This window comes from Rhinolophus ferrumequinum, chromosome 3 (genome assembly GCF_004115265.2).
Source record: "Rhinolophus ferrumequinum isolate MPI-CBG mRhiFer1 chromosome 3, mRhiFer1_v1.p, whole genome shotgun sequence".
Classification (NCBI taxonomy): Eukaryota; Metazoa; Chordata; class Mammalia; order Chiroptera; family Rhinolophidae; genus Rhinolophus; species Rhinolophus ferrumequinum.
This window is the reverse complement of record NC_046286.1, coordinates 44446601-44469831: the sequence shown is the minus strand read 5'-3', so window position 1 is coordinate 44469831 and position 23231 is coordinate 44446601. Positions and strand designations below refer to the sequence as shown.

The 23231-nt window shown below is 36.4% G+C and overlaps 1 protein-coding gene across 2 annotated transcripts in view; it reads left to right on the top strand.

Annotated features, from left to right (window-relative positions):
- CGA (glycoprotein hormones, alpha polypeptide) overlaps positions 1-22276 on the top strand; it is a 38868-nt gene extending 16592 nt beyond the window's left edge. The window contains exons 1-4 of one of the 2 annotated variants that reach the window (XM_033102896.1): positions 8731-8852; positions 20130-20236; positions 21269-21453; positions 21937-22276. In XM_033102896.1, the coding sequence (XP_032958787.1) occupies positions 20137-20236; positions 21269-21453; positions 21937-22014 (363 nt within the window). In that variant the 5' untranslated portion in view covers positions 8731-8852; positions 20130-20136 and the 3' untranslated portion in view covers positions 22015-22276. Of the gene's footprint in view, positions 1-8730; positions 8853-20129; positions 20237-21268; positions 21454-21936 lie in introns of those variants that run through there. The other variant, XM_033102897.1, reaches the window with a different exon arrangement.
- Positions 22277-23231: the final 955 nt, after the last annotated feature.

Here is a 23231-nt window from a genome sequence, read left to right as displayed (position 1 = left end):
CTTCTTTTGGGGGGAAGGGAACAGCAAGGTTTTTCTTCACACAGATTGCCTCTTCCTTCTTTTGGGGGTGGGGAGATGGAGAGGGCCCACATGACAGATTACCTGATTGGTGTTGACCAGAAAATTCCAGACTAGTTGATTATGTTTCTGTGAGAGGTTGAAACATCAATTAAGTCAGGTATTAAATCTAGGTTTGGTATCCTGGGCTTTGGTATCAAGTGACACCATTTTGGGTCTGTGGTTTTCTCCTTAACAGTATATACATTCACCTGTCGAAGAACAACTGAATTATTTTTAGTTTTTGGCTCTTATGCTTAAGGCTAGTATAAACTTTCATACACAGGTCTTTGCATAGATATATCTTTTAATGTCTCTTCGATAAATAGCTAGGTGAGAAATTCTGGATCATTTAATGATGTAAGAAACTGCCAAACTGTTTTCTCAAGTGACAATACCATTTGTGTTCCCACGAATAATGTGTGAGAGTTCCACTTATTCTGTATCCTCACCAGCAGTGGCTGTTTTGGGTTTGGGTTCTCTCTCTCTCTCTCTCTCTCTCTCTCTCTCTCTCTCTCTCTCTCTCTCTCTATCTCTCTCTCTCCCTGTTGCTAGCAGTCTATGGAGAGGCCAATGTGGTAACCAGCCTGTCTCCGTACAACAGCCAGTGAGGAACTGAGGCTTTCCAGCAACCACGTAAGTGAATTCAGAAGTGGGTTCTCCACCCTAATTGAGCCTGAAAGTGACTGCAGTCCCATCTGATAGCTTGGCTGCAATCTCATGAGAGATCTTGATTCAGAACCACCCAGCTAAGATGTTCTCAGATTTCTGACCCTCCGAAGCTACGTGAGATAATGTTTGTTGTTTTAAGCTGCTAAGTTTGGGGTAATTGGTTACAGAGTGATAGATAGTGTATTGAACTAAGACACTGGCATGAAGCTCAAAGGAGATGCCAGGTCCAAAACAGATTTCACGTGAAGCTGTGAGACAGGATGAGTTTTGCACACTTTGTGCTCAAGGCCAGAGCTTCCAACCCTATTTTTAGGACCCAATGCAGAATGTCTCTATCTCAAAGGATATAAATAATTTTCAAAACAAAATTAATTTTAAAGAACACAGTATTTTGGGTATAGGGGGAAGGGGCCACATATTCAAATAATGATTGTATTATCTTATTATCTGAAGTCTAGGAGTCAACTTCCACACTGGTTTCTCTCTGTCTCTTTATCAATAACTCTCATGCTATATTTTACGGTATTCTATTCTTTTGGCAATTTTCAGGTATATAAAAATTCTTCATATCCCACTCTTCCTCTTCCTTTTCTTCCTTCCTTCCTTCCTTTCTTTCTTTTTTTCTTCCTTTCTTTCTCCTTCTCTTCCTCCTCCTTCTTCTCCCTTTTCCCCCCTGGAACTCAGCTTCAAGGTTTCACAGAGTGACCCAAATTAAAACAATTCCCGTGGAATCTGATCGAGCATAGAGATAAATAAAGTAGGGAAACCATTACTCCCATTAGGCCCCCAAATCCCAGAGTACATTTATCCTGGAGACGTGGGTGTGGGAAATGTATGGGTATGGAGAAGACCTGGTTGGTTAGGGCTGATTCACACTGCCTTGAAATCGCTCGAGAAAGATGGAGGCACATTTGTGAGCAGCAAAGTCTCCCACTGTCTGAACAATGACTGGAATTTGATTAAACCAAATGAGGCTGAGGCAGCAACATTTAGAGTCTGAGATTAGACAGAATCCTTCCACCTTCTAATTTAGCTAGAGCTTGAAGGTAGGAGTAGTTGGGTATGTGGGGAGAGGGTGTCAGGATAATGTTTCTGACAACATCTCCTTTTTTCCCTTCAAACATAACAAGGTGTGATCAAACAATATGGTGAATGTTTAAATACCAAAAAAAAAAAAATTCTTTACAGTAAAAGACACATTGCCATTAATCCCCCTCAAAATACCCCTCCTTGCTTCAAACACACTTATCCCATTGTTCTTGCCACTTTCGGAAGCAGTTCTGCAAGTCCTCTTTCGTGAGTGTGTTTAGTTGTGCTGTCATGGCTGCTTCAATGTCCTGAATCATTTCAAAAGGTTTACCTTCCATGGTCATTTTGACTTTGGGGAAGAGCCAGAAGTCGCCCACAGTCAGATTCGGCTAATAAGGTGAATGAGGACACACTGTAATGTTTTTATTTGACAGAAATTGCCTGACACCAGAAGTGATGTTTGACAGAGAGCCTTTCCGTTGTGAGAAAAAAAAAAAATACAGTGAATGCTGCTATTGAGTGTCATCCAACGGAAAGGCAGGGATCTTCAATGGGGGAAGCGGAGCATTGAACCTTAGTAGCAGTGTGTGACATTTCAACTTGTTCAGTGTAGTCCGCTAGTGTGAGCTACGGTTGAGAGAAGGGGTGTTTTAAAATGTGCCATGAATCATCCTGTGACAACGCTCCTTGTCACACGTTGCTTTTGGTATATGGCATTTTCTGTCAAATAAAAACATTATGGTGTGTCCTCATTCACCTTATTCACCGGATGTGGCACTGTGCGACTTCTGGCTCTTCCCCAAAGTCAAAATGACGATGAATGGTAAACCTTTTGAAATGATTCAGGACATTGAGGCAGCCACAACAGTGCAACTAAAGACACTCACGAAAGAGGACTTGCAGAACTGCTTCCGAAAGTGGCAAGAACAATGGGATAAGTATGTTCGAAGCGAGGAGGGGTGTTTTGAGGGGGATTAATGGCAATGTGTCTTTTACTGTAATGACCTTTTTATTTTTTAATTTGAACATTGACCATATGTTTTGATCAGACCTCCTCATATTTTTCATTGACTAGCAGCCCAGATTTTAGGCCAGGACAACTGGCCCTGTTTGCTCCTTCTTGTAGGAACTGTGGGATTTCTGTCACCTACACCGAAAGCATCATGTGAAGGAAATCTCCTTTACTTAATAAAAGTGGCTCTGATTTCCTCCCACCAAGTTCTTCACTGTCTCTAAAGCTGCACATAGCTGTTTATACAGACAAGAGGGAAAACACACAGAGTTTTCTGAATGTAGCACCCTTACCTTTCATTGCAATATAGCCATGCCTTATAGGATAGACATGCTTTAGGCAAACCCATGTGACATCTGACGTCTCCTAAGACTTCTCTTGCAAAATTAGGGTAGGAAGTTCTTTTTGGTTTTACCCTCCCACCCCCTTCATACTGCACTCTAAATATAACTGAACCACTCTATCAATACAATTGCTTCTTTTTTGATTCTTGCACAAAACCCATTTCTCCTGTGAAGCTTTTCATTGCTAGCCCATTACTGAAAGCTTTCTGAAATGGAAGTGGGAGAAGATATGTGCAAAGCAAAAAGTAATGGGAAAATGTTAAACAAATTACTTTTCACTGTGAACCTTTCCTCCCTTTCTTCACAGCATTATTTGCCTATTGACATTTCATACTAGGGGAAGATTATGAATAATTGTACCAGCAGTTTCTTTCTCTCTCTCAGGGTTCAAGTGACAGAGGTTGTTAACCTGAAAAAAAGGATGTTTGCATTATTGATTAGGCCACACTATTTTGACTGAAATAGTTAGTAGTGACTATTCTTGGCTGATTTGCATGTGTCAAGTTGGCCTGCTTCTTGTCCATCAATTCTAGAGAGATTTTGTTGCCGCCCTGTGTGTTAGACATCACGTCTCAGGATGTTCTTTCAGACTGTCAGTCACCCTACCTGCTGCTGCTGATTACAAAGCTTATCTCAACCAAGAAACTGTCTGCTGTCTGTTTTTGTGTCTGTGACCATGCATAGTTGTTTGGAGCTTCGGGCTATCTTTATCATAGATTCCCATTGCTGGGAGTTTTAGTTGTTTGTGCAGAGTGGAGGCTCACATAGCTGAACAAATGACTTTACCATTTTCAATTTAGTTGTGCTACAGAGGCAGCTGAAGATGAAAACATACCATATTGCTCCTTAACTACATTTCTGGTTTACTGAACAATGCTGTACAGTCATGCTTCTCAAGTTTTGGTATATAAAATGCAAATTTCTCTGCTCAGCTGACAGAGATTTTGATCTGTTGCTGAAGGACAGGTTCTTGGTTACGCTGCAGGAAAGAATTCAAAGGCGCCCTGAATAACTTGAGCAAGCAGTGAATTTACTGAAAGAAAGGATAGGACAGTGCACTCCCCGTGTGGTGGGAAGGAGCAGTCTGGGAGAATAGCCACTGCGCTGAAGAGGGTTGGGGCTTGGGAATTTATCATTTTCGAAATGAGGGCGTGAAATAGTCAAGACTTAGGAGCGGCATGATTGGCATTCCCAGGCGGGTCTTTGCTGACCGCTACTTCCCGTTGGGAGGAGGGATTTTTTCGGTCCTTATTTGGCCCTCGTCGGAATTGTCATGGCGACACAGGGGGTAGAGGTTTTCTTTCCCTGTAATGCTAATAATATTATAATCCTTTACAATTAGTTAAAGTTCACGAACTTCAGGGACAAGATGGTGTGCTGGATCTGCTCTTGGCCACCGACATAGTTCTGGCTGGTCTGGTAGCTGCATCTTTTCTTAAGAATGATCTCATCTCCTCCCTCCTTTGTCTTCCCTTACTTCCTCCTTCTCTTCTTTCCCCTCTCTCCCCACAGCCCTGTCCTTTCTGCCTACAGTAACAGGCCCACTAGGTCCCAGATGGGACCCAGGCATCTGTATTTTAAACAAACAGCCTGGTAATCCTGATTTAGATGAAACATGGGACATACTACAAGAAACATAGCTACACAGCATTAAAGAGTAGAGTGGAGGTTAGGAAATCAGGGTTTTGTCTTAGGTTCATGAAAAGTCAAAGATAATGTTGAGGGAAAATCCTAATACTTCTAATTTATAGCGACCATATTATTAGCAACTTAAAGATGTGATTATATGTCTAATTTCTCTTTGATAATACACTTTGGTTGCTATACTTGGTAGATAGTCACTAAATAAATCTAATACTTAATAATCTTAACAAATATAAAACATTGATTACCATTTAGTGAACATATTTATTAATATGAATCATAATAGAGAACCCAAAACTAGACCCCTAAATATTTGAGAATTTAGTAGCATTTCAAATTAGTGAAGAAAAAAGAATTGATTATTCTCTACATGGTGTTATAATAACTGACTTGCCATTTAGATTTAAAAAGAAGCTGGATTTCTACTTCACTCCTCACCCCCAAATAAATTACACATGAATTAAAGATCTAAACTGAAAATAAATAAAGCTGTATATATTCTAGAATAAAATATGCATACTTCTTTTTAGTATCTTGGCATTGCATAAAACTAACAAGTCTAAAACTTAAAGAGACATATTTGACTATATGAAAACTATTGTATGGTAAAAATACAAAAGAATAAAAAAATCAGACTTAAAATTAAAGATAAAATTAAAAATGTGAGAAAGATTTTTGAACAGGCATTTCACAGAAAAATAACATACAAATGACCATTTATGAAATGATGTTTAACCCTGCACAAAATTATGTAAATGCAAATGAAAATAAGATACTATTTTTCATCTATTTCATACAATATATTTTATGACATCAGTTTTGAGGATGGGTGGAGAAGAGCACTTGAGCAGTCTTTATACAAGTGTAAAATATATTCTTTGATCCGGCAATTCCTCTTCTAAAAATGTACCCTAGAACTATAATTATACATGTAACCAGAAAAAGGATGATAATTATAGCGTTGTTTGTAATAGTAAAAAAACTGGAAATGATGCAAATGATCATTAATAGAGGGCTGGTTAAATAATTAATGATCCACAATACTTTATACTATTTAAAAAGTCTGGTTGGATCTGCATATTTGAATATGGAAAAAAACCAGTAAGATACATTGTTAGGTTTAAAAAGAAACAAGAGGGCAGAGCACTACTGTGTGTATTATGTTTCTCTTTGTGTACAACAAAACCCCAGAAAATGTGTGTATATATATTTATAGAAAATTTCTGGAAACATTAAGAAATTGTTAAAAATGAATACCTTTGGGAATTGGAGCAAAGATTTTGGGGTAGTAGGAAGACTTACTTTTCGTTGTATATGCTCTTGTATTGATTAAAATTTTTAAATCATGTAATATATCATTGAAATTACTAAAGAAAAAGCTACTTAAAAAAAGCACAGATTTTACATACTTCAGCTGTTCTTCTGATTACAGCATAATGTTTGTGAGAATCATACTTTATGATTAGAAAAATCAAATTATGTTTGATAAAACAAATCAAGTAAGCATATAAAACATTTACAAAGGTGGGTTTTTAAAAAAAAATTCAGTGTGTAAATGGCAAAACTTCATTAGGAAAAATTCGTGCAGTTAGTATAGCCTGTACTTCAGTGTGTCATACTGCTATGCAAATATGTCCTGACACACCCTCTGTGTGATTATTTGCCCTGTCATCACAGTGTCTTCAGCTAGTCTACCTTCTTGGTAATGGGTACTCCAAATTTTAGCATCTAGGAGGTAACTGTAAATGAACGAGGTGTGTTTTGGATCTTTCACCCACCAGCTCTACCAGTTATTCAAGATGGGGGAAAATAGAGCTCTTAGTTGTGAGATAAAACTGTCAAAAATACATGAAAGCAGCAACATAACATACTGAGACTTAAAAACATTTTTGGTAATAGTACTTTACTCAATTAAAATTAAAAATTTTATGTCCCCAATTAACTAAAAATTAAGTTCCTCAATTATAATTAAAAGTAACATATGCCATTTTAGAAAATATAGAGAAGTATAATTTATATTATATTAACAGAGAATTTCTCTGAACTATGAGCACAAATGCAGTTTCGTCCAATTTTTGTATTCTGTTCATCATTTAAAGGCGAATTTGAATGGGGGTGGGGAGTCATGTATAATTTACTTACATATTTGTATACGTAGGATATGTGAGGAAACATATATAAGAAATAGAAACATCACCCCCAAAATAGGGAAACTGGGGGTTTATTGAGGGGAGAGGTCATGTGTGGAAGAAACTGTTTTGACAACTTTTGTGTAATATATTTTGCCACATCATGTTTATTAAAAAGAATACAAAAACATTGTAACTTTTTAAAAGTGCTATAAAAGGGTTCATATGAATCCCCAGTATTCCTAATTCTTATATAGAAACATATGAAATAAAAATAAAGCCAATTACTAAATCATAAACCAAATGAAAATAATTTAATAACAGCACACAAGAAACGTCATTTCTACTTACTCATCCAGATAGAAAAGAAAAAAGGATTGAAAGAAAGACAAATGGAGGGAAGATACGAGTAATAGAATAAAGGAGAGTGAAATGTCTTAATGGAAGGGAGGGAAAGAAAAGGAATTTTTCTATAAGACTTGAAAGGTATCCTTCCCTTGAAACTATGAAGGCTGTATATTTCCAACACAAATCTGCTACTTTGAAAATACCGGGGGTGCCAAAAAAATGTATACAAGTAGACACTTTGGTCAATGTTGCTCAAGCATTACAGTAGTTCGCTGTAATCAGAGTGTCTGGATGCTGATGGTAACCACTTTGAGCACCTCTTGTAATTGCAGGAGTCAGACGGGACTTGTATTCACCTTTTGTTATCCGTATATATTATTACAATTTTAATACAGTTTTCTTTTCTTAAAATGTGTATACATTTTTGGCACTCTCTGTATACTACCAATCCTTTGAGATTTAAATGGTAGAAATTCATGAATAATGGTGACATCAATTGTCACCAGGAAATGGTGAATGCATTGAGTAGATACTGGGAGAAGCCATCGGAAGTAGGTAATGGAAATCTGAAAAGGTGTAAGAACTGAAACAAATGAATTTATCACAGATAATAAATCACAGAAAACTTTGCTTTTTTTGGTCAGTTTCTTTGTGTTAAACAAGAGTTGATTTTGTATCACAAGAATCTTCTAAACTTTTCCTTGGAGAAATTGTTGGTAGTTTGTATCTAAACTTGTCCCTATAGAAATGACACTGAGCAGAGCAGATGGAGCCAGGAACCGTTTTAGGATCCTAAGCATTGTGTAGGTAAAAGCAGCCCCAGCCATAGCCTGAGGAACTGGCTAGGTTTTAGAGAGACACTGTATTGGGAATCTTGGAGTTAAGTGTCCCACAGCTGGCAAGCCATGACATGTATATTTTTTGTTTAGGAAGAAACTGAGCTTTATGAAAGTGAAATGAGAGAATAAAAAGGCACAAATATTGAGATCCAGTCAGTCCTTCTCAGAATTGCCTCATATCTTCTCCCTGCATCCTTATTAAATACATTTAATTTTAGAAAAGTCTAAATAGGCGTGTGCTTATTTTTCTGTTTCCTACTGGAATAATGTCGTAAGCCTGGCAACTCTGTATCTATTACCTGAAATTTACAGCTCTTCTCCTGTTTTAAGTAAACATCAGGTATTTAGCTAATTAAATGTGATACTCACAGGGTCTTGTTTATAGGAAAGTGTCAACTTTCAGGATGTTGTGTGTTAAGTCTTGATAGAATTACGTAGAAAATGACAGCATACTCTAGTTTCATAGGCTGACCTTGCGGTCATCACCGCCTGAAAATGGCTCAAAACAAAAAATGATCTAAGGGTTGAAACAAGATAAGATCAAATTGATGTCATGGTAATTACACGAAGTACCATTCAATCATTGGATGGAATTTACTGTTGATCCCTGGGCTTAGGTGCAGGTGGGAACGTGCAGTTTTTATTACTCTGCTGGTATAAAAGCAGGTTGGCACTTTACTAACTGCAGTCACTGAGAAATCACAAGACAAAGCTAAAATCCCTCTTCAGATCCACAATCAACTGCTCTGAACACATCCTGCAAAAAGTCCAGAGAAAGGTAATATAAAATGAAACAATTTGGGGGATTTTAATTGAGTGAAGAGTAAAATATTTGAGAATATGGGGGAGCTGTGCATAAATGTTAGCAAGAAGAGGGACAGGCATTTACATATTCTCTTTTCAGCACACTCATGACTGAATTGGGAGGCAGTCTGTAAAATTGTGGTCTGTGATCACAGGCTAAGATGTTATCTAATAGAAGCCAGAAACCAACCGTCTCTTGTTGAGATGCATGAGTGCATGCCAGTATCTTGATTTTCCTCAAGAAATATTGGATGTCATTTGAAAGGCATTCTTACGAGTGGCTTCTAGGGGTCAGGTAGAGGGTGAGTAGACATTATGTAAGTTGCTGATATTGTTTTATTATCAGTTTTTAAATGATTCATAACTGTATCTTCAAGCTGCCCACCGATAAAGCAGCTCACCTCTTCAGCTGAGTGACCATAGTTCCTGATAGCTTTTGAATGGATGTTCTTGTGTAGACTTGAATAGTAACACGAAATCTCTTGAACAACATTATTTCCATTTCCATCTTTCATAAAATACTACAAAAATAAGAGTCAGTAGTATTTCTCCAACTATTACCGATGACCTTACAATTCTAAATCACATGCCCAAGTCTAATTAGTTTGTTCCAATGAGATTTTCAGGAAACTTTTGCTAACTTTAGTCATAGTTGCATCAATGGGTGTTGCAATGGCAGCTGGTTGGAAAATAGAGACTAGAAAAGAAAAGTGCTCTTTTTGTCTCTGCTGATTAGTGTTGAGGAACAGGACTTAAGCACGTGGAAGAATTATGGGCTGACACTATGATAGTCCCTTGGAATACAGAAGCTCCATTTCATCTTCATAGGAACTTTTGTTTCCTAAGCTCCACAATCCTTTCCCCATTCAAAAGTAAGATGTTTTACATTAGAACAGAGGACTATTTTGAAGTTTCTTAAGATGTCTGTTCACTATTTATTTGACTTAACACCAATTCAGTTACTCAAAATATGTCACGCAAATGGCATTATAATACTTTGCTATTGTCTTGAATTATTTTAAAAAGATAAGAACAATCACCATTTATGAAAAGTTTGTGCATTTTCATTTCACTTGAACTTTGGTTTTGATTTAAATTTTTTGCAGTAATAGAGTTGTTGAAATTTTGAGTCATGTTTCTTAGCATTTCCTGATGAAAAAGATAACAAGTGAGCAATGTTAGAAAAGCAGTTGATTATGTTCCAGAACAGATTCTCAGTTTCATCGTACATTTCTTTGTAATGTGGGACTCACATTTACATGAAAACTCAAAGTGAAAACTGGGAAATAGAAATAGTAAAACTAGAAGGTAATGGGCATCTTATTCGAAAGTAGACCAAGATAATCTACTTCCATGAAGAGAAAATGTACAGGAATCAATTAATAGTTCCATTGAGAATGGCGTGACCTATAGCACCAAAGTCGCATTTTTATAGATTATGAATCCTGGAGTAGTTTGCTATCGACTTATGACCCTTGCAAATTCTGGTTTTGGTGTGTAACATTTCAGTATTACTCACTGTAATGTTGCACAAAGTAATCAGTAATCTTTGGTTTATCAGACTCAGATAACACAGAAATGCTCTAGCATCCTTAATACACTGGGTGAGGAAAGTGTGCGGGGGGGGGGAGAGGGAGAGAGGGAGAGAGAGAGGCTGAGGTTGAACTGGGAGTGGAATGAAGGGCAATACTAAGAATTGAATTAGAAAAGACAATAGTACAGCATGATTCGTGTGTGAATCAATGTCCTAAAGAAGGAAATGGATGAACTGTGTTCTTCTAGGCTATAGGGGTGGTATAGGTGGAAGGCACTATCTTAGGGTCAGATTCCATTCCAGGTGCCTTTGGTTGGTTAGTCTCAAATGTAGTTTTCTAGTCTATAAAATAGGTTCCATAATAATGCCTTTTCTCATAGAAGTGTAAAGAGAATCAAACAGGGAATGTATGTGAAAGACTTCTCCCCTTTTTCCCACTCTACCAGATACTAGGTCTCATAATTTAATCATTTATAAAAGGCCTCTTTATCCAAATGAAGTGGCTTTCTTAAGGTTGTTTTGAGGAAAATGAAATCAGACAAATATGTAAAATAAAAAATTACATGGGCAAGTTATATTTAAACTGACACATAATGTAGCTCTTAAAAAAGATGTCAGTATCTTATGTAGGGATATGCCATCTGAAAAAAATCAATTAAGAACTTCATTGTAAAAAAAAAAAAGATTAGAAGGCAGTATAGCGAAGTGTGGTTCAAAGCTTGGAGTTTGGAATTGTAAAGACACGTTCTAAAATCTTTGCTCTGCCAGTGACAAAATTCATGACTTTGTATATGTTACTTCACCTCTATAATTTCTTTATCTGCCAAAATGAGAACAATACTTCAGAGTTGTCATGAGTTTTGAATATATTTATGTGTTCAAGGTGCCCAAAAGAGTATCCAGCACACACAAATGCTCAATTAATGGTAGAAGTTATGTTAAAGTATGTTATGTGTGTGTTACGTGCCATTGAGTCAGCTCCAACACCTGGTGACTATGAATGAATGACGTCCACAATGTCATGTCTTCAACAGCCCTGCTCAGCTCCTGTGGACTCATGCCTATGGCTTCTTTTATGGAGTCAGTCCATCTCATATTAGGTCTTCCTCTTTTCCCGCTGCCTTCTAATTTCTCCAGCATTATTGTCTTTTCCAAAGAACCCTGTCTTCTCGTGATGTGCTTAAAGTAGGACAATTTCCTACTTTTGCCACTTTTGCCTTCAGGAATGTTCCAGGCTTGATTTGCTCTGGCACCCACTTACTCATCTTTCTGGAGTCCCAGGTCATCCATAGAGCTCTCCTCCAACAACATATTTCAAATACATAATTGTTTTTCCTATCAGCCTTCTTCACTGTCCAGCATTCACATCTGTAAATAGTAATTGAGAATATGAGGGCATGGATGATCTTATCCTTGGTCTCTAATGACACATCTTTAATCTTGATGATCTTTCCTAATTCTTTCATTGCTGCCCTTCTGAGTCTCAGCCTTCTCTTGATTTCTTGGCTGCAGTCTCCATTGGAATTGATGACTGAACCAAGGTAAGCTAAATCTTTATCAATTCCAACGTCTTCACTGCCTATATTAAAGTTGTGTATTTCTTCTGTAGTCATGATTTTTGTCTTCTAGATGTTCATCTGCAGTCCTGCTTTGGCACTTTCTTCTTTCCCTTTCATCAGAAGTCATTTCAAATTATTGCTACTTTCTGCCAGTACGATGATGTCATCTGCATATGTTAAGTTATTAATATTTCTTCCACCAATTTTTAAAGTATAAGTTATTATTATTATCAAATCCAGTATTGCAGATACTGTGAACAATGCTAACACCAAAATTTTTTCACACTTTATTGCTTTTTCCCTAATAGATGAACTGAATATGTGTTATATAAATAATACCCTACAGAGGAAAAATACCAGGAGAAGGCAGAGAGACAAGATTGGGGTCCCATATCTCAGACTTCAGAGGAGAAATTTTTGGTACAAGAGAGAACAGCTGTTCCAATGTATTGCTGTGCATCAAACTCAAAAACTTATTGGGTAAAACAAGTTATTATTGTCTCTCAAGGTCCTGTAAGTGGAATGGGCTCAGCTGGGCATTTCTTAACATGGATTTCTCATGCATTTGTGATCATTTAGGGCCTGGTGCTGGAGTGGTCTGAAGCTTAGCTGGACTGGTCATCCAAGATGGTTTTTTCACTTATTACATCATGGCCCCTTTCTCTCTCTCCAAGTGGCATTTCATCCTCCAGGGCCTCTCCACGTGGTTTGATCTTACTATCCTATGGTGATTTCATTGTAGTAGCACTTCTTGCATGGCAACTGGCTTCTAAAAGGCAGGAAGCAGGGACTGCCAAGTCAGTGCAGAGATACATCCACAACTGGTCCAGTGTTTGTCCTGCCATATTCGATTGGTCTAAGTAGTCAGAGGGCCCACCTAGATCAAATGGGGTACAAAGATAGATGCACCAATTTTGGATATTGGAGTGGCAAAGTCATACTGTAGAAGGAATGTAGGCTGAGAGATATTTGTGGGGCCATCTTTGAGAAATACAATCTGCCATAGCAGTGAAAACTTAGGGGCAATAAACAGTAAGGGGGTTTCCCTTTGTAGTTCCTATGCTCTGTTTTTATCACAGAAAAAAATCCCTTATAAAGTAACATTCCAGGATTGAGAAATGTATAATCCCCACCTGTCTATGCTATTATTGAAAGATTTCAAGGAAAATTGAATATGTTTTTATGCTTTAGTGTTTTTAAATGGGAATGAGACTTGGTATGTCTAATATTGCATGAAAATAACTCAAACAAACACAACAAAATATAATGCACAAATTTTAAAAGTTGCAAGAAAGATTCTTATATTACTATAATAATGCTCCATATAAAACTTTTCTGGCCTTTGGATGTTTTACTTTTCTGAGTGATAAATTGACACTATCCAATGTTTTATTCCTTATAACATTTGTTAATGCAATAATGGTAACTTTAAAATTGGGTACTTTTTAAAAACAAACATTTGAATTTTGAATTTAAAACAGTATTTCATGGTGTGTATAGAGTTTGTCCTATAAAAATTTCTTACTGATTTAGTGTGCTGATAACTTAAAAAGTCCTGATGTGCTAGAAAAACCAGAAAGGTAATGGAAAAACCAAGATTTGAAAACATAATTATGTTAACATTGTGAAGTGCCTTTAAATAACAAGTAAGGTAGAACATATACATCTTATCATAAGCCCCTTAAATTTAGTCAATTAAGAAGTTTCTCAAAATATGTTTATTATAAGAATGGTCATAAAGGAATTAAAATTATTTTTATAATTCTGTGAGTCCTTCAATTTTCTTCTAGATACTGCCTGCTCTTTTTATTTATTTTTAAAGTAAATATTTTAAGGTCATCTTTTGTTCTATTCTTCTTTATGTAAACCCCTGTTTCTAAAAGCATAGCTGTACAAGCTATGCTGTATATTTCTCTTGTCTCTGGAACCCCTTTTTCTTTTCTCTCCATTTCATCTGGAAAACAAGTCGGCTCCCTTTTAAAATTTTGTGAAGGCACAAACCACTGTTAAGTGATTGATAAACATAAATCCCATTCCAAATACTGCTGCTGAACTGTGACTGTACTTGGCTTTCTTTTCCTCTAGATACTGGGACACTCTGGGGACAAACTATTTGCCACCTCTACTTGATGGGGAAATTATGAGGACTATTGAATACATGAAACTCCTGCACAAATATCAAAATCTTAAAATATATGTTTACTATTGTCATGTTTCTTTTTTCATCAAGCACGTATTCTTTATTCTCATTAGTTTTTCATCTCTCCGTTTTCATATGCCCAGTCTACCAAAGATCTCAATCTCTACAAATGCTTCTCTTACAGCATTTATCACTCTAACTCATAGCCATTTGCCTTTGTATCTGGGTCAGATAGCAGGTCACTTATTCATATTTGTGTTGCCTATACTTGGCACACCGCCTGACATATAGCAGGTACTTACTCAACGTCTTTAAATCTTCCAAGTGTTTGATTTGGATGTTAAAATTTGCACTTAGCAACGTTGAACTCCTATCAAATTATCCAAAACTCATCTTTTTATGAGCTAGAGAAAACATTAATTCTCTAGATCAAAGAATGGATGAGGGGACTGGAGACAGATTGTGGGCGTGTTAGCCAGGATGTCTTTGTCCCTCCCTCCATTCTCTCAGCCACCCCTTGTCACTCACTATCTTTGGAGAAAGCTATCAGTGAATGTGTTAATAGATCTCAAGGCCACTCTAGTACCTCAGAGCAATATTGGAATGTCTACTTGGAAGAACTGGGAACCTGGAAGTTTACTGAGGTCGAGGGCTGGAGCATGATGAAGACACTCCTTGCTGGAAAATCCCACTTACTGCAAATAGTAGCCATGGCCACTCCAAGCTGACCCGTGACCCCAGACTCTTTAAATTTGTCCACCTGGAGATAGAGGTGGTCATTTGGTGGGAGGTAGAGGTGAGCCCGCTCTGTGCAAGGTGGTGGGATGAAGGATTCCGGACATTCTACTTTCCTTGTGACTTTTCATCTTTAAATCTTTCATCAAGGCTGACTATTGCTGTCTTCTCTGGACCAGGCAAGATGCTAAAATTTACAGGCCTATTTTCTGTTTAACAAACAATTACTGAGTATCTATCTCATGCCAGACAGTTTGCTGGAGATTAAAGGCTTTATTTTCCAAGGTTTCTTTTCATTAATTATTCTCTGATGGCAGCTTACTTTTCCTCTCCTTAGCAGTTTGTTGGATTAGATGGGCTAATGAGGTGAAGTTTTAGGTTAACCCTCTATAAGTCAGTTAGATTTTATCTGTTTTGTTAACAAAGAATTATGCCTCTAATCCTAGTCAGTCATCTCAAAAATGTGCTATGAGTCAGTTGGGCTTCCTGCTGTGAAGAATATGGATGAGTCACACCGTCTATCACACCGTTAGGAAAACCGAAAGCCTCACTCTCTGTCAGTGGGGGAGGAATGGCAGCATCATTGTAACTGAAGAGCAAGATGTCACATTGTAAAGAATACTTGTCATATTCTTGGAGCAATTTTTACATATATGTACCTATACATATATGTGTATGCACACGTACATATATAAACATATGTATACCACATATACATATCCACATTTACCCATATATATGATATATATAGAAAACATTTAATTTTCCTTGAAATCTTTCAATAATAGGATAAACACGCAGGGATTATAGATTTCTCAATCCTGGAACATTACAAGGATTTTTTTCTGTGATAAAAACAGAGCAAAGGAGATACAAAAGGAAGCCTCCTTGTTCATTGCCCCTAAGTTTTCACTGCTATGGCAGATTGTATTTCTCAAAGATGGCCACACAAATATCTCTTAGCCTACATTCTTTCCACGGTATGACTTTGCCACTCCAACATCAAAAAGTAGTATATCTATGGATAAAGAAACCATGCTACATTTATACAATGGAGTATTATTTTTACTCTGCCATAAAAAGAATGCAATCTTACCATTTGCAACAACATGGGTGGACCTAGAGAATATTACGCTAAGTGAAATAAGTCAGACTGAGAAAGACAAATACTATATGATCTCACTTATAAGTGGAATCTGAAGAACAGAATAAACAAGTAAACAAAACAAATAGACACAGAGATACAGAGAAAAAAACTGATGGTTGCTAGATGGGAAGGGTTTGGGGAATAGGGGAGAAGGTGAAGGGATTAGAAAGTACAAATTGGTAGTCACAAAATAATCACGAGGATGTGAAATACAGTATGGACAATATAATCAATAATGTTGCATGATTACGTAGTGTGCCAGAGGGGTACTAGATTTATCTGGAGGGATAACTTCATAGATTGTGCAGATGCCTGATCACTGTGCTGTACACCTGAAGCTGATGTAGAATAATATTGAATGTCAACTATAAATATATAAATAAATAAATAAATAAATAAATAAATAAATAAATAAATAAATATAAGCTTCAGGGTTTAAATTGAGTGTCTCTTAGTTTATATCAAAATATATATGTCTACAAATTTATATTCTTAATATAATATGACTGTCAGGAAAAGATCGCATTCCTGAGATGCTATCTCACACACACACAAACACACACACACGCACACACACACACACACACACAGGCACACACACACGTATAATATGGTACTCTGGTAGAGTGTTTCCCGATTTTATAAATCATTTAGTACATAAATTATATATAATCGCAATAAAAATATGCAACCATGTTAAATAATAATAATAATGATAGTAAATTATGGCAATAATATTCTTTTATACTTTTAAGAATGCTATCTTTTCCTCACAGAGTCATTTTATATTAAGAATATAAATTTGTGGACATATATAATTTGATATAAACTAAAAGACACCCAATTTAAACCCTGAAGCTTTTATATATTTTTTTATTAATGCCTTCTTTTGAATTCTTATAACTTTTATATCTTAACATAAAATGGCTTCTACCTGTGGTATTTTTAACACTTATAGATTCACATATTAGCCAGCTATAAATTATATAGCTAAGTGAGAATATACTGTCTCTAATGAATTTTCCTAAAAATATTTCATTTCGTTAAACATTTATTCTAAGTTACCATTTAAGAGTTATCTTGTTCCTTAGAATGAATGACAGCTCTACATTAGCAACTTTTAATTGGTATTATTATTACTGTTCTAAAGTCCCAATGCAACATAATTCTGTCTACTCTGTGCAAGGCTTTGTGCTAGGGTGGTGGTGCATTAGAGGGGCATAGTTTCTACCTTTATGAAGCTTTCACATGGATGGAGAGACAAGCATGCCCATAACTGGCTAGAGTTCAGGACAGACTGTGGAACTTCATCTAAGGTAGGTGAATGCAGTGGAGAGAATTATTTATTTTGGCTTTGGGGTTGGGGGAAAACTTTACAGTGAATCTGGCAGCTGGGTAGCTCCTTAAAGGACGCTGAGATAGATGAGCTGAGAAGGGGGAGGAAGGCCCTATAGGCCAAGTTGAGAAAACACGTTTGTTTGGACTTATGATTCTGATGTGGCAGGTGACAGAAGCTAATGACATGTTAAGTGGCTGTTGGAGGTGCACAGTGTGGTTGGATGTATAGAGTCTGTGATGTCTGCCGGATACTCACTTGGAATACCAAGAGACTGAGATGAGCAAATCTGATTTAGATTGAGCATATTTTGCAAAATAGCATAAATCCCAGCGGAACATAATTATTTTTCCTGCTCTGGTTCGTAATGTTTATCTTCCAAATTCCAAAACAAAACAAAAAAAGACCTAAAGGTGATTAGGATGATAAAAGCATTTATTAAAATGTTTTCAAAAGCACCTAGAATTTGAGAGTTAATTCCTTTCTACTCAGGGTAGTCTCATTAAAAAAAACATAAAAACGAAGCTGTTTCTGTCATTGAAAACTACAGCAATGGGGACTTGGGTTCTGCTTTTTCAATCTTCTCTTCACTTTATCATAAAGCAAATTCTAAAATGTGCATTGACTTCATGTTCTCACATTCTGCAATCTTATTATAAATGTTTCTCTCTGAATTAATTCTGATATAATTGTTGACTGTATAATGCTGAATTTTCATAATATATGAGCTGCAACTTCAAAGCACAAAAATGATGCTAAATTAAAAAGGAAACCACTTTTCAATTCTGTAAATTTCCTTCTGGCTTTGCATATCACTTAAGCAGTGGTTCTCAAATTTTTTGGTCTCAGAACCTGTTTACACTCATAAAAATCATTTAAGAGCTCAAAGAATTTTTAAATGAAATTATACTTATCAATGCTTACTGACTTAGAAATTATGTTAGAAAAACTTTAAAGATATTTATTCATTTGAAAACAACAAAAATCCATCACATGTTAACACAAATAACATATAAAAATGAAAATTTCCAAAACAAAACAAAAAAAATCAGTGAGAAGAGTGGCATTGTTTTACTATTTTGGAAATTTTTTTAAAAGACTAGCCTAACAGAACATAGCTACATTCTCATATATTTATTTTTTTAGTCTGTTGCAACATATGTCATGTAGCCTCTAGAAAATTTATCTGAACACTCATGAAATGATGAGAGTGAAAAAGACAAATAGCATCTTAGTATTATTATGAAAATCATTTTGACTTCTCAGGCCCACTGAAAACATTTAGGATCTCCAGCTCACACTTTCAGAACCACTGAGTTAGAATAATATTTATTCAGTGTTAATTGTGGATGAAGATAAAACCAATAATTGTGTATAAGTATATACATCAGGTAGAAATAATGATATACATACGTTTTACACTTACCTATACTTACAGGGCCTATTTTTCTGTATTATAAACTGTTAGTTCTACTGTTTGACACATCATTTTTATGAGATGTATGGATGATATAAACGTCTGACAAAAACATGGTCTTATTATGTCAGTCTACATGAAAAATAACCATAAGTTTTGACTCACATGCAATTTTAAATCTCATTCTAAAATGTCTTCTTTTTTTTTTTTAACTTTTTGTTTTGAATAATTATAGATTTAGAGGAAGTGACAAAAAAATGTAGAGGGAAGTCCTGCGTACCCATTATCCAGTTCCCCCAATAATAATACCTTGCATAACTGTTACTGAACTCAGGTTCAGCTGCTTGTGGCTCATGAGCCAATGATCGAGAGACAGCATTCGTGGAAAAAAAAGGAGGTTTATTCAAAATACCGGCATTCCAGAAAGATGGTGGACTCCTGTCTCAAAGGCCACCTTCCCCATTCCTAGCATGGTCAGAAGATTTTATAGGTCCATAAGAAGAGGCAGAACAAAGGAAAAGGGGAGTTAGGCAATTCCGGTGTGCTGATATCTAAAAAAAAATGCATCCTGGGGTTCTGATTTCCTTCAAGATAATATCTTGCACCGGTCTTAGGGGCGATTCGTATGTCATCTGGTGGAAAATTGCAAGGGAGTTGAAGTCTGGTTATCGGCATCCAGAGGTCTAAAGGCTGAAACAGTTTCTTTCAAGTCAGTGTTCTGGCGATTAATCAGATTAACAAAGTATGCATGTAGTCTCGAGAAAACAGAGTTATTGTATCAGGTAGGAGGGGAAGGAAATGAAAGAATTAAAAAAGAAAAATGAACTTGATTGTTAAATCTTGAAAAGTATATTGTCACTCTTACATAACTCTTACATAGTACAAGGTGAAAACCAGGAAACTGACATTGGTGCAGCTCACAGAGCTTATTTAGATTTCCTTATGTGTGTGAGGGTAGGTCTATGTAATTTTATCCCATGTGCAGATTATGTGACAACTATCACAATCAAGATACAGAACTGTTTCATTTTCACCAGGCTCCCTCGAGCTATCCCCCTCAGCTCCCTCCCCCATACTAACTACAAATAAGAACACCGAGGCTTCTTAACAGTATGGTGTATTTAAAAAAGAGAATTGATTGTTATCATTAAGCTCGATTCTCCTGATTGATGTGAGAAATGGGAAGATTCAATTTTCTACCTCCTTTCTAAAGACAATTTTTTTTTTTTTTTTTTTTTTTTTTTTTTTTAATACATGGCTTTAGCGTGTGTTGGGAGCTGTGAGCAGAGGGAGCAAGACCCTGGGGACGATTATTAGTAGTAATGTTAAAATGACTGGTTGTTGTGAAGCCTGGTAACTTGTTTTTCCATGTCTGTTTTGCAGAAAGGCCATGGATTACTACAGAAAACATGCAGCTGTCATTCTGGCCACATTATCTGTGTTTCTGCATATTCTCCATTCCTTTCCTGACGGAGAGTTTATGATGCAGGGTGTGTGACCAAACTTGGGTTTGTAGTAATAAGGAAAACACACATTTCTAGATGTAGATCAATCACTCCATTAATTATATATCCACTTCTTTTTCAAATGTGGTAAATCCTAGGATGCATATCTAGACACTTGGAGACTGTAAATATACAATTAAATTAGGTTCCAAAAATGTACAGTGAAAATATCTTACATGTCTATTTAAATAGCAGCCTGTACATTTTCATCTGAAATAGATTCCTGATTACTCTTTATCTGAGTTTTATAAGCAGAAAATGCTCTTTGTTCAGTTTAGCTCGTTTTTTTTTTTTTTACATCTCTCCCAGAAGATTTGAGAGGATTTTAGCCTTGCCTTTGTAGATGAATTTTCACATCAGTTAACAAGTGAGAAAAACAAAAATCATCTTATGCAGTAGATTTGTTTTGCTGTATTGTTTGGAAAATCTCATAGAGTAGCTGATATAAATCCACGTGCTATGAAATTATGAGCTACTATTGGTTATGGTTTTTCTCTAGAATAGTGGTAATATTTTAATCCCAGATCCCAAATGCAGATGCCCCCCTAATATCGGGCTCTCTACTCTCACCAAGCTTTCAGAATTCAGACATACTGTTCTCTGTCAATATTTGGAGTTTCTATGGGAAAACAACAACAGCAGATTTTAAAAGGGAAAATACTTTGCCTTTGGGCAAAATTCTTCTTTCAGATGCTCATGGTGTTTTCATCTGTCAAGTTGTGTTTTCTCGATAGGCATACTGTTAGTCTTGGGATACAGAAGTCATGCTTGGAGAGAGAGAAACTACTACTATTGAGATTCCCATGCATATCTGCAAAAATTGTTTTCCCATGAAAATAACTCTAATCAGTACAAATAGAGATTATGTATTAATATTAACACGTAGTCAAAAGTATTTATTTATCTATTTTATGTCCAATTGAAAAAAGGATATTTACCTTCCCATACTAAGAAAAAATGTATAGTTTCTTTTTGAATCATATTGGATTATTTATTCTTTGCCTTTTTTTGTGATAGGTTGCCCAGAATGTAAGCTAAAGGAAAACAAATACTTGTCCAAGCTGGGTGCCCCAATTTATCAATGCATGGGCTGCTGCTTCTCCAGAGCATATCCCACTCCAGCTAGGTCCAAGAAGACAATGTTGGTCCCAAAGAATATCACCTCAGAAGCTACATGCTGTGTGGCCAAAGCATTAACCAAGGTGAGAACTGAAAGGGACCCAGAAGCTTTCTAAGAGTCCAATCAGAGAAATGTCCCCAGCGCACACCCATGGGGTTTATTTAATACCAGAGGCATTAAGTTACTAATGACCCATCCTTTGTTGGGCATTCGTACAGGGAAGGGGCTGCATTTCCCCTTTAATCAAAACAGCCAGCAACCTTGTGGATACAGGCTGGATTTATTTAGCATGAAGAGAACAGGGGTGAGGTAATGGGGGGCAGACTGGGAGAGAGAATGGCATGCTTCTTTCATAATGCAAATCTCACTTTACAGGGTAAAATATCAGAAAGAGAGAATATGCAAATATAGCAAGCATTTATTTAGTTCAGCTGACTACAGACAATTTTATTTATCAATTTTCAATTTTGCCTATCTATCTATCTATCTATCTATCTATCTATCTATCTATCTATCTATCTTCTATCTATCATCAATTACTTATCATTTTTTTCTTACCTTGTAGGCCACAGTAATGGGAAATGCCAAAGTGGAAAACCACACGGAATGCCACTGCAGTACTTGTTATTATCACAAATCTTAAATATTTTGCAGAGTGCTGGCTTGATGACTGCTGATTTCCTGGAATGGAAAATTAATTTGTTCAGTGTTTATGGCCTTGTGAGATGAAACCCCCCTTTTCCTTACCGTACCATTTTTGGCATGCTTCAAGGTTATACTGCAGCTTTATTGCCTTTCTCTTTATCCTATAGCATAATCAGCAGTTAGTTCTTTTCATTTGGAATGAAATACAGCATTTAGCATGACTATAAAAAGCTGGGTCTGATGGAAATAAAGTCTTTTAAATCGCCATTCTATTGTTGAATTCTAATTTTTTTTTTCTTAAAAGTTTAAAGCTAGTTGCTTTTGATATAATTAATTGAGGGGAGTAAGCTGGTGGGTGAGCTGGGGCCACAGGCGCTCAGTGACCTGACCCTGGAGAAACTTATTCCCACTGAGCCTTCCAGAGCAAGCTGTGAGTCCTTCAGCCAGTGGGCTAGTTATAAAACAATCCATTGAGGTGAGGGAAGAAAATGTAACTTCTATTTTAATCCATTTTTATATCATCCCTTTAAATGCCCATTTTGATGAGTTTTATAATAGTACGGATACATTAGTATGGTAATGCATGTATATACTTTATAAAGAATTATGCATATATTGGGGATGTACCAACTTTTTACTGGTAGAAGTTTTCAATTAGGAAAAAAAAGAAATTGGAGAACACTGCTCTAGGGTTTGGGAAAGAGAAAATCCTTTCCAGTCTGAAGTTTCTACCTGCTTGGCTTATGCCTACCGAAAAAAAAAAAAAAAAAAAAAAAAGTGCATCTCATTAGTCTCTGGCAGCCAGATTGTAACTGAATGGTGGTTCAGAAGAGGATATCGCTGTTCTCAACTAAAAGTGGGCATTGCTCCAAAATTCCGGAGGCATCAGCTATTACATTCTATGTTCAGGTCTAAATGGGCATGAAAACCGATGAGCAAAGTACTCACTGCAGCCTAGGTGGAGTACCAAGTACTTTCACTTAGTTCTATCTGAATGCTTAAAAGCTGCCATGCTTCAAAGTCACATTTATTGAGCATTTGTATTTAAAAACAGAGATTTCCCTTACTTTGAGGATCATGGATTTTAACCATTAAATTATATTAGCTGTGGTAGAGATCAAAGCCACCCAAAAGTTCTACTTCTAAAGGAGCTTGAAATTAGAAGAAAAAAAAATCACACTGGTCACAGATGAGGATTTCAAAAAAATTTCAGTT